This window comes from Stylophora pistillata, chromosome 13, assembly GCF_964205215.1.
Source record: "Stylophora pistillata chromosome 13, jaStyPist1.2, whole genome shotgun sequence".
Lineage (NCBI taxonomy): Eukaryota > Metazoa > Cnidaria > Anthozoa > Scleractinia > Pocilloporidae > Stylophora > Stylophora pistillata.
The window spans coordinates 25,342,527-25,356,614 of NC_142531.1; the positions used below are offsets into that span (position 1 = coordinate 25,342,527).

General features: G+C 35.7%; 3 protein-coding genes across 3 annotated transcripts in view; 2 read left to right on the plus strand and 1 right to left on the minus strand.

The window, feature by feature from the left end:
* Positions 1-44: 44 nt before the first annotated feature.
* On the plus strand, positions 45-4,903 carry LOC111326174 (pseudouridylate synthase RPUSD4, mitochondrial). Its single transcript, XM_022930112.2, has 7 exons — positions 45-185; positions 359-403; positions 1,571-1,670; positions 2,386-2,415; positions 2,678-2,867; positions 3,191-3,385; positions 3,913-4,903. Exons 1-7 carry the CDS (start codon positions 95-97, stop codon positions 4,231-4,233), a joined length of 972 nt encoding a protein of 323 aa, XP_022785847.1. The 5' UTR covers positions 45-94; the 3' UTR covers positions 4,234-4,903.
* On the minus strand, positions 3,827-7,053 carry LOC111326175 (meiotic nuclear division protein 1 homolog). Its single transcript, XM_022930113.2, has 6 exons — positions 6,963-7,053; positions 6,560-6,625; positions 6,278-6,335; positions 6,076-6,191; positions 5,633-5,740; positions 3,827-5,189 (listed from the first exon to the last, which is right to left on the minus strand). Exons 1-6 carry the CDS (start codon positions 6,963-6,965, stop codon positions 4,923-4,925), a joined length of 618 nt encoding a protein of 205 aa, XP_022785848.2. The 5' UTR covers positions 6,966-7,053; the 3' UTR covers positions 3,827-4,922.
* Positions 7,054-7,121: 68 nt separating this feature from the next.
* The window catches only part of LOC111326173 (amyloid protein-binding protein 2), a 13,690-nt gene continuing 6,723 nt past the window's right edge, over positions 7,122-14,088 (plus strand). Inside the window, exons 1-7 of the mRNA XM_022930111.2 lie at positions 7,122-7,281; positions 7,401-7,489; positions 9,683-9,846; positions 10,216-10,336; positions 11,058-11,229; positions 13,175-13,231; positions 13,603-13,635. Of these exons, the coding sequence (XP_022785846.2) occupies positions 7,126-7,281; positions 7,401-7,489; positions 9,683-9,846; positions 10,216-10,336; positions 11,058-11,229; positions 13,175-13,231; positions 13,603-13,635 (792 nt within the window). The 5' untranslated portion in view covers positions 7,122-7,125. The remainder of the gene's footprint in view (positions 7,282-7,400; positions 7,490-9,682; positions 9,847-10,215; positions 10,337-11,057; positions 11,230-13,174; positions 13,232-13,602; positions 13,636-14,088) is intronic.

Here is a 14,088-nt window from a genome sequence, read left to right on the forward strand (position 1 = left end):
GTATGAGGTTTCACTTGTAATATGTCCCCATACATGAGTAAAAGGATCATTTTAGTGTACATCCGCTGTTCATGTAACTAGCGGGCGATTCAAGATGGCGCTAGCAGCAAAAACTGCGAGATTAGCGCTAGGAAAAACCCTAATTGATGCGCAATACCTGGCAGACAATGTGCTTTTCATGAACAGTGAGTTTGAGATAAAATAGCAGTTGACGATCTATTTATTTTCATTCGGAATTGATTTTTTTTTCTAAGAAGTACTTAGTAATACTAAGCTATACAGGTTGTTGGAGAGACACGTGTGTAGGACTGACCGGTTTACGAGCTGCCTTGTGTTTGCTTTCTTGCCTTTTCTACAGGTGAAATTATAGCAATCAACAAACCATGTGGACTGCCCGTGCATTGTAAGTGGAAAATAACAACTTAATGATGCTTAACTTAAATTCTCAGAAGTGATTAACATGTAACTTCTCCATTACCTTGCAAGCAGTTGGTTTCTCTTACACAGAACGAGAGAAAAACCACTGAAAGCAATGGTGTTCCTTTCCATCAAGCATGCACAAGCGTCATCATCGCCACATAAGCTTGCATTTGATATAAACTTGATATAAACATCATTAAACCGCCTCCCGGTTAGCTCAATGGATAGAGCGCTGGACTGTTGTGCGGGAGGTCGAGGGTTCAAGCCCCGGCCGGGCCAACACTCAAGGTCTTAAAATGATTGAGAAGAATATGCTACCTTTCTCAAACGTTAACATCAAGAAATGGTTAGATATTCTAGTCTTCTCGGATAGGGACGAATAAATGGAGGTCCCGTCTCCTGTAGGGTTAGGGGTGGGAGATGTTAATTTCCCACGCACGAGATCACTGTGTGATGGATGTCCTCCCCTGGGGTGGGGTGGGTGGGAAAATAGCAGGTCCACATCAGCTATATAGCTGCCATAAAATTTCAACCTGCTCAAACAAATAAAAAAAAAAATGATGATGATGATGAAACCTGATTCATTTGACGTCACTACCTCTTATTTCACAATTTGGTAAATTAGTGATAATTTTTTCTTAGTCTGGTTGGAAAAACGACCATGTATTGTGACTCTTTGAAAAATGGAGAAGAGCCTGTCTGTGTTTAGTGCTTTACTCTGATATCCCTAAAGATTTCAAGCCCTCAGGAATTGCAGTTAAAGCTTTATGGTACACGTAGTTGTTGGCAGAGGTCTTACACGATGACTTAGATGCCATTTTGATCACTACACAGTGGACTTGCCTAAACCCAGCAGTTATGTTAGTTGGGGAGTTTGGTTGTATTGACGTAGTTAAAATTGTAAATTGGTCAGCATAGAGAGTTAAAAAGCTGGTGTTTCGAGCATTAGCCCTTCAGTAGTCAAGAGTGACTTTGCTCTAACAAAGGGCTAAAGTGTCAGCTGTCCATTTACCCCACCCCCAGTCCCCTCCCCTCCTTATGACCATGGGAAAGGGTCATATAAAGGGAAGTAGTAACACTTAGGCTTTTTTAGCTACTTTACTAATTAATCTTCTTTCTTTTTTTTTTCTTTAACTTCATTGTTTTGAAGCTGGTCCTGGTGTGAAGATGTGTGTGTTGAATATGCTTGATGAATTTACAGAAATAAAAAAGTTGAAGGAAAGACCAGAGCTTGCACATCGACTCGATAAGTAACTATATATAGTTTGCTTACTATGATGATATTGTATCTCTTTAGTTTTCTTCAGGGTTAGATAACTCCTGTTAAATAGTTGCTGAAAATTATGCATTTTACATGTGGAAGATGAATAGGGGTATTAAAATCACCTGTTCTACACTGTAAAGGGAGTAGGTTTCTAAAGAAACTGTGGTGCTGTGTTGGTGGGGGGAATTATAAGCTAATTTGGTTTTATCAACTGAGTTGATCTGATTTGGCACTTAAGAATCTCTTTATGGTGACCAATTTACATTATTACCTCAGTTGATAAAATCAAATTATCTTGTTTTGTGCTATCTCTAGGCCCAATCTGACATTACATTTGTTCTTATCCAGAGTGCTCCCACTGAGAGCAACCAATCACAAAGATGCAATTTATTCATGAGTTGTAAGGCCAACTCTGACAATTTCATTTCCTTCAAGAATCTAATTGTCCTAATTAACACAGCATTTTGTTTACCAGTAAAGCCATTTTCACCTTAAAGCCTTTCTTTCAAGATGAACACCAATTACTTTTGACAAGAACTTACCTATTCTTAAGGCAATGAGATCAAAGGAATACTCCCTTGAAAATGACATGGGATGGGAAAGACTCAAGAAAAATGTGACATAAACAGGGCAAGGGGTAAGTGTCAGCAAATTGCATAATCATCAAGTAAACTGATAGAATTGAAATTATTTCATTGCAGGGATTGCAGTGGAATTCTGTTACTTACCAGGTACTTGTACTATGCTCGTTGAATTGTTGGTGTCTTTTTTTTAAATTGAAAAACTAAATAGTTCTGAGATACATCTTTTACACATCTTTTACAAGTTAAAAAAATGTAAATTACACCAATTTTGAACATTTTGCTTTCCATAGAATAAATACATAATCATTTATTTTTGTTATTTTTATTTCTTATTCTATGTTGAATATGATACTGAAAATTCCAATTGAGAGTTACACAACATCTTTTTAACAAATGATGTCTCCTCCAGATCAAAAACTGCCGCTGCTAAAGTCACAGAAATGTTCTCAGACAAAACCATTGGTAAACAGTACTGGGCAGTGACTGTTGGAGTACCAACATTTGAAGAAGGAGAAATTAACATTCCTATTGGTGAAGCTAAACTTGCTGGAGGATATCGCATTGCCACCAAGCGAGACCTGATTGGCAAGTCTTCTGAAGTAAGGCAAATAATAAATCAGTCAACACAGACTGTTCCTGTGGTTTGACTCATATTGCTTAAAAAAGCTCAGCTTGTTTTGTTCCACTCTCTAGGGACAGTCCTGGAAACAAATGCTTTTGTCTTACGTCTAAAAACTGGCATCAACAGGAGTAGCCATACAACACGGGAGAACCTTAATCCACCAAAATTGTAACTTTTCTTGTCTCAAGACAAGTTCTTTAGCTAAGAATACTGCTGTAGTGAAGAATTTTAGGTTTTCATTCTACAATTTTATTATGAAACAATTTATTTATTCAATTATATACTGTATTTTTCATTTAGATATTAAGAGCTGCTGGCTTTAAACATGCAAAGACTAGATTCAAAATTTTAGATGCAAATCAGAGCACATGTGCTCTTTTACAACTGGAACCAATCACAGGATTAAAACAGCAAATTAGAGTTCACACAGCAGAAGGACTGAAATGTCCAATATTGGGAGATCATAAGTTCTCTTCTGACATTCGACAACCACAGGTGAGGGGTGGAGGGAAGAAATTAATTTACATAAACAGTTATGTGCCACAGCACTCAGGTGTATATGTTGGGATTTTCAGCAGTTTAAAGGCTCTGCAGTTTCATTGTTTAGCATCTTGGATCAAGTTTCTTTCCAGACAAGAAACTTTGAAAAGTTTTAGCAACCAATCTTGATTTCCCTCCCTCCCTCCCTGCAATTAGTGAAAACTGGAGAATTCCAGTGTAGGGGGAGTATGAGAGGATTCTGAACACTTCAACAACTCAAACATTATTGTTATGTTCCCAACAGCTATGCAAGTAGACAGTGGTTTAGATCTACTGCATTATGACTTCTTGTTAAAGGTTGCTCTTACTACTATCTTTACTTTATGGTAACCTGTGATGGTATGCTATTCCAGTTCAGAGAGAATGTCAACTTGTGGTTTATCCAATACCACTAAATTTGGAAAGATGGCATAAACGTTTAATAGCAATGCAAGCAGATAATCTTGTTGTTTAGTAATAATTATCCTTTTTTCTTTCCAAAGGTTCTACCTCTGCGCTTACTTCAACTTCTTCAGATTCGAGGTGTAAAGAATAAGGAAAACCCCACTGCAAAAGGAAAAATAAGACAGTGGCAAAGAGCACTGATTCCTCTTCATCTACATGCAAGACAAATAACTTTACCAAACTTTTACAAAGGAAGAAATATTATAATTAAAGCTCCTCTGCCTGAATATTTTGAAGAAACTCTACATAAACTGACACTTCATCCAAAGAGAAAAAATATGGTACAGGCAGAGGATTTGACAGAGTATAATAGACTGAAGCAACTTGGAAAATCTACAAAAAAAATTGTTGGATTTTGAAGGAAACTGGTAAGAGGGACTAAAGAAGATGGAAGATGCCCCACGCAGGGGTGTCAAGGAAATTTGTTTCCCTCCTATCCACAACGCTTGCTTTTCCAAGTGCAACATTCCCATAACATTTTCAACAAGCTTGTCACCATAAAGACATTTTCAAGCTGTAGCAAATCAAACTGAGACTAAAGAGTACCCTCTCCTTCCCCCGTGAGAAGGGATTGGCCATTTAAGATGGTGCTCATTATTTAAATGGAGACTGAAATGTGGTTATTTATTCCCTTCAACTCATTTATAGTTGTCCAAAATTGATATAAATATTCCACTATTTCTCACGAAGTCCAACTTATACTACATTGCTACAGACTCACACAATGAATGTAAATTCTACATTTTTTATATGAAAAGCCCTGTTAATACCACCTTGAAAAGAGGGTCTATTGGGTATTTGGCTGGGTGACATGACTGGAAGCTGGTATAAACTAACTAATAATACAGAAAAATGAAAAACTGCTTAAAAGAAATTACAGCATCAGAAAAGAATTACAGTTTGCAAATACCATGAAATGTCAGTGGTTTGACTGGCCAACTGCCATTTTCAGCTCTGAGAATAATCAAAGGCAAAAACTTAAATGATCCATTAAATAAGTAAATGGTCAGTAAACTAACATTAAGTACAGACATGGATTTCTTGTTGTCTATTCCACATAATCAAAGTCTTCTGGAATTCCAAAGCTTTTGTCAATCATTTTCTTTTCCAGCCCAAACTTGCGCTCACACCAGGACTTGATTGTAAAAACATTGTCAGTCCAGCGATTGGCACCTTCCTTTGACATCAGTGTTTCCTTTTGTAAGTTTTCCAGCACTTCTGGGTCACATTTGCGATATCTCTCAAGCTCTTGCTCCAGTTCTTTACAAAGTTTCTCTTTTTGTGTCAGCTCCTCAAGAATTGAATTTCTTTCATTCTATTTTTCAAAGGAGAACTGTAAAAAATAATCCTAACAAAAGTGTGTTTAAAATTCACTGTATTTCCATTTTTTTAATTTCAATTGGCTGAATTGAAATTTTACTTAGCTAAAAATCTGAGATTGTTGTAAAATTAGAACATGGCAGAAGTGGTCAATTGCTTAATACTAACAAGAAGCACATCAATTTACAGGATAGTGCAAATTAAGTCATAAAAATGCAAGTTACAACCCATTAGATAATAAATAAAATATTTTTAGGTTGGAATCTATTAAGAGTTTTAACCAGTTTGAGAATTGATTGGGTCCTAACTGTCGAGAGACCCCTTGACAAAAGAATCAGTAGCTTCTTTGAAAATTACTGAAAGCATCCTGCTTTGTATTAATCTCTAAAGGAGCTGTATGAAGGGGTTTTCATAACAGAAAAGTTTGGTGATACTCACAGACTGCTCTCTGCCACTGTTTGCTTGCCTTAAAAGTTTTGTTGTAGAGGCAATTTTCTTCTCACACTCATCGATTTGCTGTGTGAGTTGTGTCAGTTTTTGTTGTCTCTGGGTTAAAAAAGAGAGAGTTATGGTGTAGGTCTACATGGCATAGTTGGGGTACATAGGTTTTAGTGCCTGGGGGGGGGGGGATTTGGGGACAACATCAGAAAGGGAGCTGGAATGTCAAAAGGCTAGTAACTGAAATAGCAAGACAAGTATTTCCTGATTAACTGTTGAAGCAAAGAGAGAAAAAGGCAAGAGCTAAGAAGTGGTGATAAAGATTACTGTGAAGAGGAATAGAGGGGTAAACCCATGTCTCCTTTTCACTAGTTTAATCAAGGGGCTCTCTGGCAATGTAAACTTCACATTATATCTAGTGCGAAACCTGTCAGTCTACTTACTGTATGCTTGGCTTTGCTTGGATATGCCCAAAAATATATGGAGGTACCAATTTTATCAGTATCCACCAGATTGTCATCGACCAGGCTTTGTACAACTTCCTTGACAGACATGGAGGCTTACAAACAACAACAAAAAGTCAACTCAAATCCACAGATGCAAAAATTGGTTTAACACAAATATATGTACGATATTTTGACTTACTAATGCCTTTTTCTTTTGGAGCGATTTTTTCTAACTCCTTTAGTAGAAAGAATTCCTTCTGTTGATGTGACAAAAAAAGAAGAGAAAATCTCAGACACTTGAAGGAGTAATTGAGTGGCGTTGATATTTTTGGCAGTAATTTGTCTAAGCAGACGTCTTCTTTTGTAGCCCTGAGGTCTAAAGCTGTGATGCATCCACCACAGTATACTGTTATGAGGCAAGGTAAACATCGTAGTTATCGGTAGCTCTCAACTTATGTACTTAAGAAATACTGCAGCTTACCCTTTCAAAGAAAAGCTCCAGCATTCGCGTCCTCTTCTCTTCCAAACTCAACCCACGCTTTTTTGACTGAAAAGGATAAAAATTAGGCAATAATAATAATAATAGAGTCTTTATTCCATCGTAAGATAAAACTACATATCTTATGTTACAATGAATCCGGAAAAACTACAATAAAGATCTACATACACATTATGATTTAAAAAGTATATCATTACAATAAATGGAGCTTAAATATCAACCTATTTACGAAGGTGTTCATAAAGCGCTGTGTATTAATTTTCAGGCGTGCGCAGCCTTTTTCCCTAAGATTGTGTACATATGTCTTCAGGCAATACTCCGAGATAAAATAACACAAAGGGAAAATTTTAAGTTAATTTAAATTCAAAATGAAGCTTAAATTCACCATTCTGCCAAGAAACCTTCCAACAAAACTGACAAAACCCAAGTATCAATTTCTTGTTGTATTCAAGATGGCGGGTAATTTTAATTTTGGCGCCAGTCTTTAGACCGGAAATTTTCGGTCCTTATTTTGTTTCCGGTAAGAGCTGCAAGTTCTCACGGGATGCATGGTAATAGGCGGAAAGGATGTAAACATGGCGGCAGGCAGTAGGGTACGAAGTTTGTATGATTTAGCAACTTCTACAACAGTTAGGAATTGTGATTTATTCAAGTTGGAGTATCGCTCATTACCAAATGCCGTTCAGTGTGATATATATCGAACGGTATGTATTTTAATTCTTTCGTTTTAATCTTTTTCGTGTTTAAAGTTGCCGGTACAGTTAATGTTTACGATTTAAAATTTGTTTAGCTTGTAACTCCTTGCGGTTTTGTTGTAATTCAGCTCTTCGACACAAGGAAGATGGAGGTTTTGGTATCCGAACTAAGTGAGTTGGATGTCGTTTCAAAGGCTTTAAAAGCTGGAGACACGAGGTAAATATAAAAGTACCTTTCCGCGTTTTACAGTCAATATAAAACATCGGTTGAAATTTAATTTCGTGCCATTTGTGTCACGTCAGATACTTGAACGGTTTGTTACCTGGAGTTCTTCACGAAAATTAAATGAATGATTTACTTAGACAATGACTTTTAAGAGGAAGCTATTATTGAAACGGTTTATATTTTAAAATTTTACAATGTGAATCGATCTATTTTCCGCCAGGCGGAATCACCATAAAGGAAAGAAAAAAACAGAAACGCTTTGTTAGTTTATTTCGATTTCCCCTCTACTAAATTTAATATGCAAGTATACGATCCTTTCAGAAATATTATGATAAATTTAGCTTTCGCTGATGCAAAGAGAGAGATTTTCCAAAATTTGAGTTATTACCTTTGTACAGGAAATGCACAACTGAATTAGTTAAAACTTGAACTTCAGTGAAAAAAAGAAACATGAAAAACATAAAAAACTGTTTCTCTTTGATAGAGAAAATCTACACACGTAAGACAGATTCATCTTGGCTCAATTTACAGATTTAAAACAAAATAGCAGCAAACCAAGACTACTTGCCATGAACAGACTACAGGACAAGATCGCAATTGCCCCAGGTGCCCCTTAAGGCTAAGGAAATAGTCACAATAAATTTACAAAATTATAAAAGTTATTCTTTGCAAATTGTGCCAATAACTTGGTTACTTTGTGGTAGCCAAGGAAGTTCTCTTTTTTAACTCCTAACTATTTGGCCATTTTGCTGTTTACAATTTAGCAACAGTTGTTTACTGATAGATTAACAGATTACCTGTGGGTAATTGGCCAGAAATTACTGTTATTAATATGCACACACAACACAATCAGTTGTGGAATATGTATTGACTGGGTAATGGGCAAGTGTAATTGAGAATTGGGAGTGATCCTGGATTGCTTTGGCTCTGTTTATAAGCACTCTTATTTCTGAAATAAAAAACTAAGGCATCTTAATTACAATTCAATCATAAATTATAATATTTCTCTTCACTTTTTATCCCTTTTTTTTTCCTCTTTTGACGAATAACGTTTTCAAAATCGACTTTTTTAACGCTTTCAATTAGTAATTCGTGTTTGTTTGTCCTTAACATCGCCTGCCTAGATTAGCTCACTATTTGCAGGCAGTGTTTATTGTAAGTAATTGTTTTGGGAGACCTAATAAACTTGAAACTTGTTTTACTTTGCGTTGAGTTAAATGTTACACTCAAGCTCTGTTTAAATATTGTAGTATCGAGAGTATCAGCCTCGAACAGAGCTAAAGTAAAGATGAACCACAACGCCCTGCTTGTAATAAAAAGCTTACTTTTTAATAATACTCTCTGCAATCACGTGATCCAACATGATTGACTTACGACATTACAAATATCACAATAATTATTGTAATATTTGTGGCATGAAATGTTTAATTAAAGATGCATCTTCTAGTTTTTTAATTGTTCAGTTCAGTTTCAACCAAGCTAACCAGTTATTGCAATGGCTAACCAGTTATTTACCACAATGTATATCAGTTATTATTAAAAACTAGATCATTGGATAATGCAATTCAAGACTTTTTATTGGCTTAGCCATTATGGTATATCAGCCAATATACCATAATCTACAAATATGGCAAGCGTACATGTCAGATTAAAATTAAAAGGGAGCTAAAAATGGAATAAAATTTAATTTATTTTAACGTTTTGAATAAAACAATTATTCCACGAGTGCGCGTTGGATATGAGATAATTATAGCCAACTCGGCGCTACACGCCTCGTTGGCTATCTATCATCTCATATCCAACGCGCACTCGTGGAATAATTGTTAATTAAGGCAGTCAAGAAGATTCCCAGGTTATTACTAACAGGTAGTTTTCTGTTTGTTTTGAATACTTGTAAGGCTGAATGCCAACATAGTTTCTTTGCATTTTAGATTGAATTGTGTCATTAATTTATATACGGTTCTTTCTCTGTGTTGGTTCTGTGGTCTTTTTGTTCAGCAGAAAAGGTGATAAAAGGAGACAATCTTATCACCTAGTGGGTAGTTTCTCTATGTAATACCATTTGACTTTGTTTAATTTGGCAGTTGGGCAAGAGAATTACTGATCAGACCTCTGGGGTATTAGAGGGTTAAACTCCACAATTCATACATTATCACACCTGGTTTATTGTCTGTTTTTTTGCAGGGTCAAGCTTTATGCAGTATTCCAAGGTTTGAAAGAAGAAGGATTTGACTTATCAAAAGTCCTTTCAGCAGAGTTTATCAGGAGGTGTCAAAAGGCATTAAATGAAGAAGAAATATCAGATCAACATCTCATTCAAAAACTGTTAAAAACAGGGATGTCACTTGGTATGAGTAGCTTCTGAAGTGTACTGCACCATTAAACTTTTTAAGCTCCATGTCAAGTATGTTCTGAGTTGATGGTATGGCTATTTATAAGGTTCTTTTGATTAATTTCAGGAACAGATGTACTTCTAATATTTCAGTTGTTAACCCTTTCGATCCCAAAAGTGACCAGGAGAAAATTTTCCTAACAGTATTAATTCAATATCAAGCTGACAAGTGATAAGAAAAAAGAAAGTACCCATTAGGGGTTATTAGTTGATTGAATTCCAAATTCTCCAAACTAACATCATGAGAATTGTATTGTAGACAATCAGGAGATTGACCCATAGGGTTGTGAGAGTAAAAATTTAACCAGTTTTGTTGACATTTCAGGTGGTTTCCTATCAGAGGCTGGATGGTATGACGATGCAGAGAAGGTATTGGCTGTTAGTCACAAGCTGTGTAACACCAGAGAACCAAATGAATGTAGAATAGCTTGCAAATTTCTCACAAGGTACATGTGGTACTGAATATCTACTATAGGTTCATAAATTCTAGATGTTACATTATCCTGTCATGGCTTTGGTACAAGTGTACTTCAAATGACAACATACATAACAACAACAACAACAACAACTTTATTTGCACCCCTGAATTAAATTAAATTTACATTACAAAAAAAGTAAGAAAACAAATAAAATAAAGTGCATGGCTGCCCAAAATAACAACCAGGCTAAAAGAATTGAGCAGCCATTCTTACGATTTTAAATACTGTAATGACTAACAGTGTCAGGTACTTAAGACTTCATAAAGTAACACATTAACAAACACAGAAACACACAAACAAAAACTAGTTTCAAGTTAAAAAATAGTACAAATAGCAAAAATAAGCAGGAAAATACAGTATGTATAGGCAGATTAACCAATGGAAGAAAGAAAATGTTTGGTATAATTAAGTCAGTTAGTAGTGTGCAAGAATACTTGATTTTAACTTTCACAAACTGTATTTAGTATAACAAGCCCTAAAATGAAACAAAACTGCCTTGAGGGCCAAGCCTGGAGAGCATATAGGCCATGACAAAATTGATTGGTTCCGAAAGTCACATGATCTATGATTGCAGTAGACATTCTATATGAATAGGTATGTTTATTATTTGGTTCTCATAGTGCTTTACCATTCAGCAAAAAAAATTATTTATTTATTATTGAGGATGTTATGTAAACATCTTTTACAGACTGCTCCATCTTAGAACTGCAAATTGTAAATTTGGCTCAGCAAAAGATACCTTTAGAGAAGCCATGGAAATGACAAGTAAGATAGCTGGCAAAAATGAGCTGGACATTAACTTGGCAGTTCTTTATGGAGAAAAATGTGGCCTGCTTTTTTCACTCAGTGATTATGAAGAGGTGAGATAAATTTGTCTATCTTAAAGACAAATTGCTACCTTTCTATAATCAAGAAATGGAGAGATATTCTAGTCTTCTCGGATAAGGACGAATAAACCGTAGGCCCTGTCTCTTGCAGGGTTAGGGGTAAGAGACGTTAATTTCCCACGTACGAGATTACTGGGTGGCGGATGTCCTCCCCTGGGTGGGATGGGTGGGTGTTGGCCCTGAAAAGCCCCTATGGGGTGGTCAAGTAACCTATGTATGTGATTCATTGTATGTGACACATCGAAACCAGTCGCTAGACATTTTAATTTACCTAATCATTCTAAGCAACATATGGCAATCTGCGGTCTTTCCTTGCACTTAGGTGGCACGGAAAGTCATAAAAATCTTGAACAAAAGCTCATCTTTCAAACCAGCAGTCTAAATCCCACAGGGATCAACGAACGCTTTTCATTCTACTAATTTATTCATGTTTTTCTCGTGGCCATGCTCCCACCAATAACGTAGCTCCATTTTCTGCCTTTAAAAGCACACACAACCCACAATTCCTCTATTCGCTCCGACGAAGGGCTAACACTTGAAACGTCAGCTTTTGTAATCATTACGGTGCCCAATTTACCATTTCAACTTTGTTGATATATCCAAATTATTTCGTTACTCCTACCGACGCAGCCCCAAACAGTTTCTTTTGAAACTATCAGCCTTTATTCATATGTATGTATGTGTGTATGTATGTATGTATGTATGTAGGTATTTATTCAGGGTTGTCTAAAACAGTTGATTCACTGGACTGTGCTACAAAGTAGGTGGCAGTAGGGGTCATTATTGTCATGCTTTCATGCTGAATATTGAACCACAAATATTTAGAATAGTAGATGCATTTTTCAGAGAAGACAGTGAAATGTGACACTTGTTACCTTAATTTGACAACTCTGTTACTATAAAGATCAGGTCTGAGGTAACCGCCTCCCAGTTAGCTCAATACGTTAGAGCGCCGGAATGTGTTGTGCAGGAGGTAGAGGGTTCAAGCCCTGGCCGGACCAATACTCATGGTCTTAAAATATGTGAGGAGAATTTGCTACCTTTCTATAATCAAGAAATGGCTAGATATTCTAGTCTTCTCAGATAAAGACAAATAAACCGTAGGCCCTGTCTCCTGCAGGGTAAAGGGGTAGGAAACATTAATTTCCCACGCACAAGATTACCGTGTCGTGGATGTCCTCCCCTGGGTGGGATGGGTGGGAATTGACCCTGAAAAACCCCCCTGGGGAGTGGTCAACTAATGTATGTACGTACGTATGTAGGTATATCTTGGAAAAACAACTTACAGTGAAAGCAAAAATATACCGAGGGGGTATGTGTTAGAGGTTTTCTTTCTCTTAGGGCCAAAGGGTTGTCCTCTGAATAGAGGGGTCCTAAACAAAAGAAAAGATTCCACTGCCAAACAAGTACTAGCAGATTCAAACTAAATGCCTCTGTAAAAATGGAATTGGAAAGTCAAATAATTCTGACCATGGTATAAAGAAATTGTGAGATTTCATGTATACTTGTGCTTGCCATATTCATTAGTAAGATTCTTTTATTTTGTTTTATTATTATTATTATTATTATTATTATTATTAACAGATTTTTAGAGTAAGAGTGTCATTTCCCTTCTCATATATTTTTTTAATGTAATTTACTTTTATAAGGATAATTTCGATGCACTTTTTTTTGAAAATTCTTTCAATATGAACTAGTAGTTGCTTTGACAATTTTTAAAGGTAGGTCTTCTTTGATATCAAAGTTAGTTTGGGTCTGATATGAGTCTGATCCTAGAGAACCGAATTTGATAGATTTATTCTGTGTCAACTAATTTGGAAATGTATGAGAGGAAAAACCATTACCCATGTGAATTTATTATTATTATTATTATTATTATTATTATTATTATTACTATTATTATTTTCACTATTCACAGGCATACAAATACAGCATGAAGGCCTTACAGAAGATTTGTCCTGGATTGCCTTTAAAGGTAAATAGTTACACTTACCTTTAAATGAATGAAATCACCTTTTTATGGAGTATTCATATAAGATTCTGTATAAAATATAATAAACTACTCTGCAAGTGCTGTATGTGTACAAAGTGAAAAAAAAGAATAAGCTGCCCATTTTGAGTGTTTGGGAAATCTATCAAGATTTAAGATAAGTTTTGATTCCCCAGGTATCCAAAATCAGTTTTAATGTATAAAAGTCCAATTTACAAGTTGCCCATCTGTTTACTTTGTATTGATTTAATGGATAACTCTAAACCCAAACTTGAAACCACAGGCTACAAAATTCCTAGCTGTTTCATGTTCACTGTGGCAGATGTGAAGACTAACAGCAGGGGTTCTTTTTGCAGGCTGTAGTTGATATTCTAAGAAATGCATCCAAGGTAATGTGTTTAGTTGTCTTATCATGCTATTCCTTATTGTCTTGAACAATTTAAAGAACAAGTTTAATCAACTGATTTTGGCAAGACAGTAGCATCATCTACATGACAGAAGTTGTTTGATAATGTTGAAATGAAACCTATTGACTACACAACCTTTCAGGACTACTGTTACTCAGAAATTTACACTATGCATGTGCAAAATTGGTAACAGAAACTCTTCAGAAAACAGGAAAAAAAAAAAAAGCAGCACCAATGGAGATGCAGTAAACTATTAAATCCAAAATGAATAAACCTCTAAAAAGTGACTATAAATGTACCAAAAAACTGACAAACTGAGAAAGTCATGTATGTGAAAATTGTGCACATAAAAATTCTCATTATGTGTTTTTAAATTTGAAAAAGTCTTACAGCATGTGCTAGTCTCACATCACACCAGTTTGGTTTTTGGTTTTT

Excerpts from the sequence above, each read along its gene's own strand:
- LOC111326174 (XM_022930112.2), top strand. The coding sequence starts at position 95 with ATGGCGCTAGCAGCAAAAACTGCGAGATTAGCGCTAGGAAAAACCCTA. Across the intron at positions 2,868-3,190 it reads TGATTGGCAAGTCTTCTGAA|ATATTAAGAGCTGCTGGCTT; the intron begins GTAAGGCAAATA and ends TTTTTCATTTAG. Across the intron at positions 3,386-3,912 it reads CTGACATTCGACAACCACAG|GTTCTACCTCTGCGCTTACT; the intron begins GTGAGGGGTGGA and ends TTCTTTCCAAAG.
- LOC111326175 (XM_022930113.2), bottom strand. Across the intron at positions 6,336-6,559 it reads TGGAGCTTTTCTTTGAAAGG|AAGGAATTCTTTCTACTAAA; the intron begins GTAAGCTGCAGT and ends TCACATCAACAG. Across the intron at positions 6,192-6,277 it reads TCCAAAAGAAAAAGGCATTA|CCTCCATGTCTGTCAAGGAA; the intron begins GTAAGTCAAAAT and ends GTTGTTTGTAAG.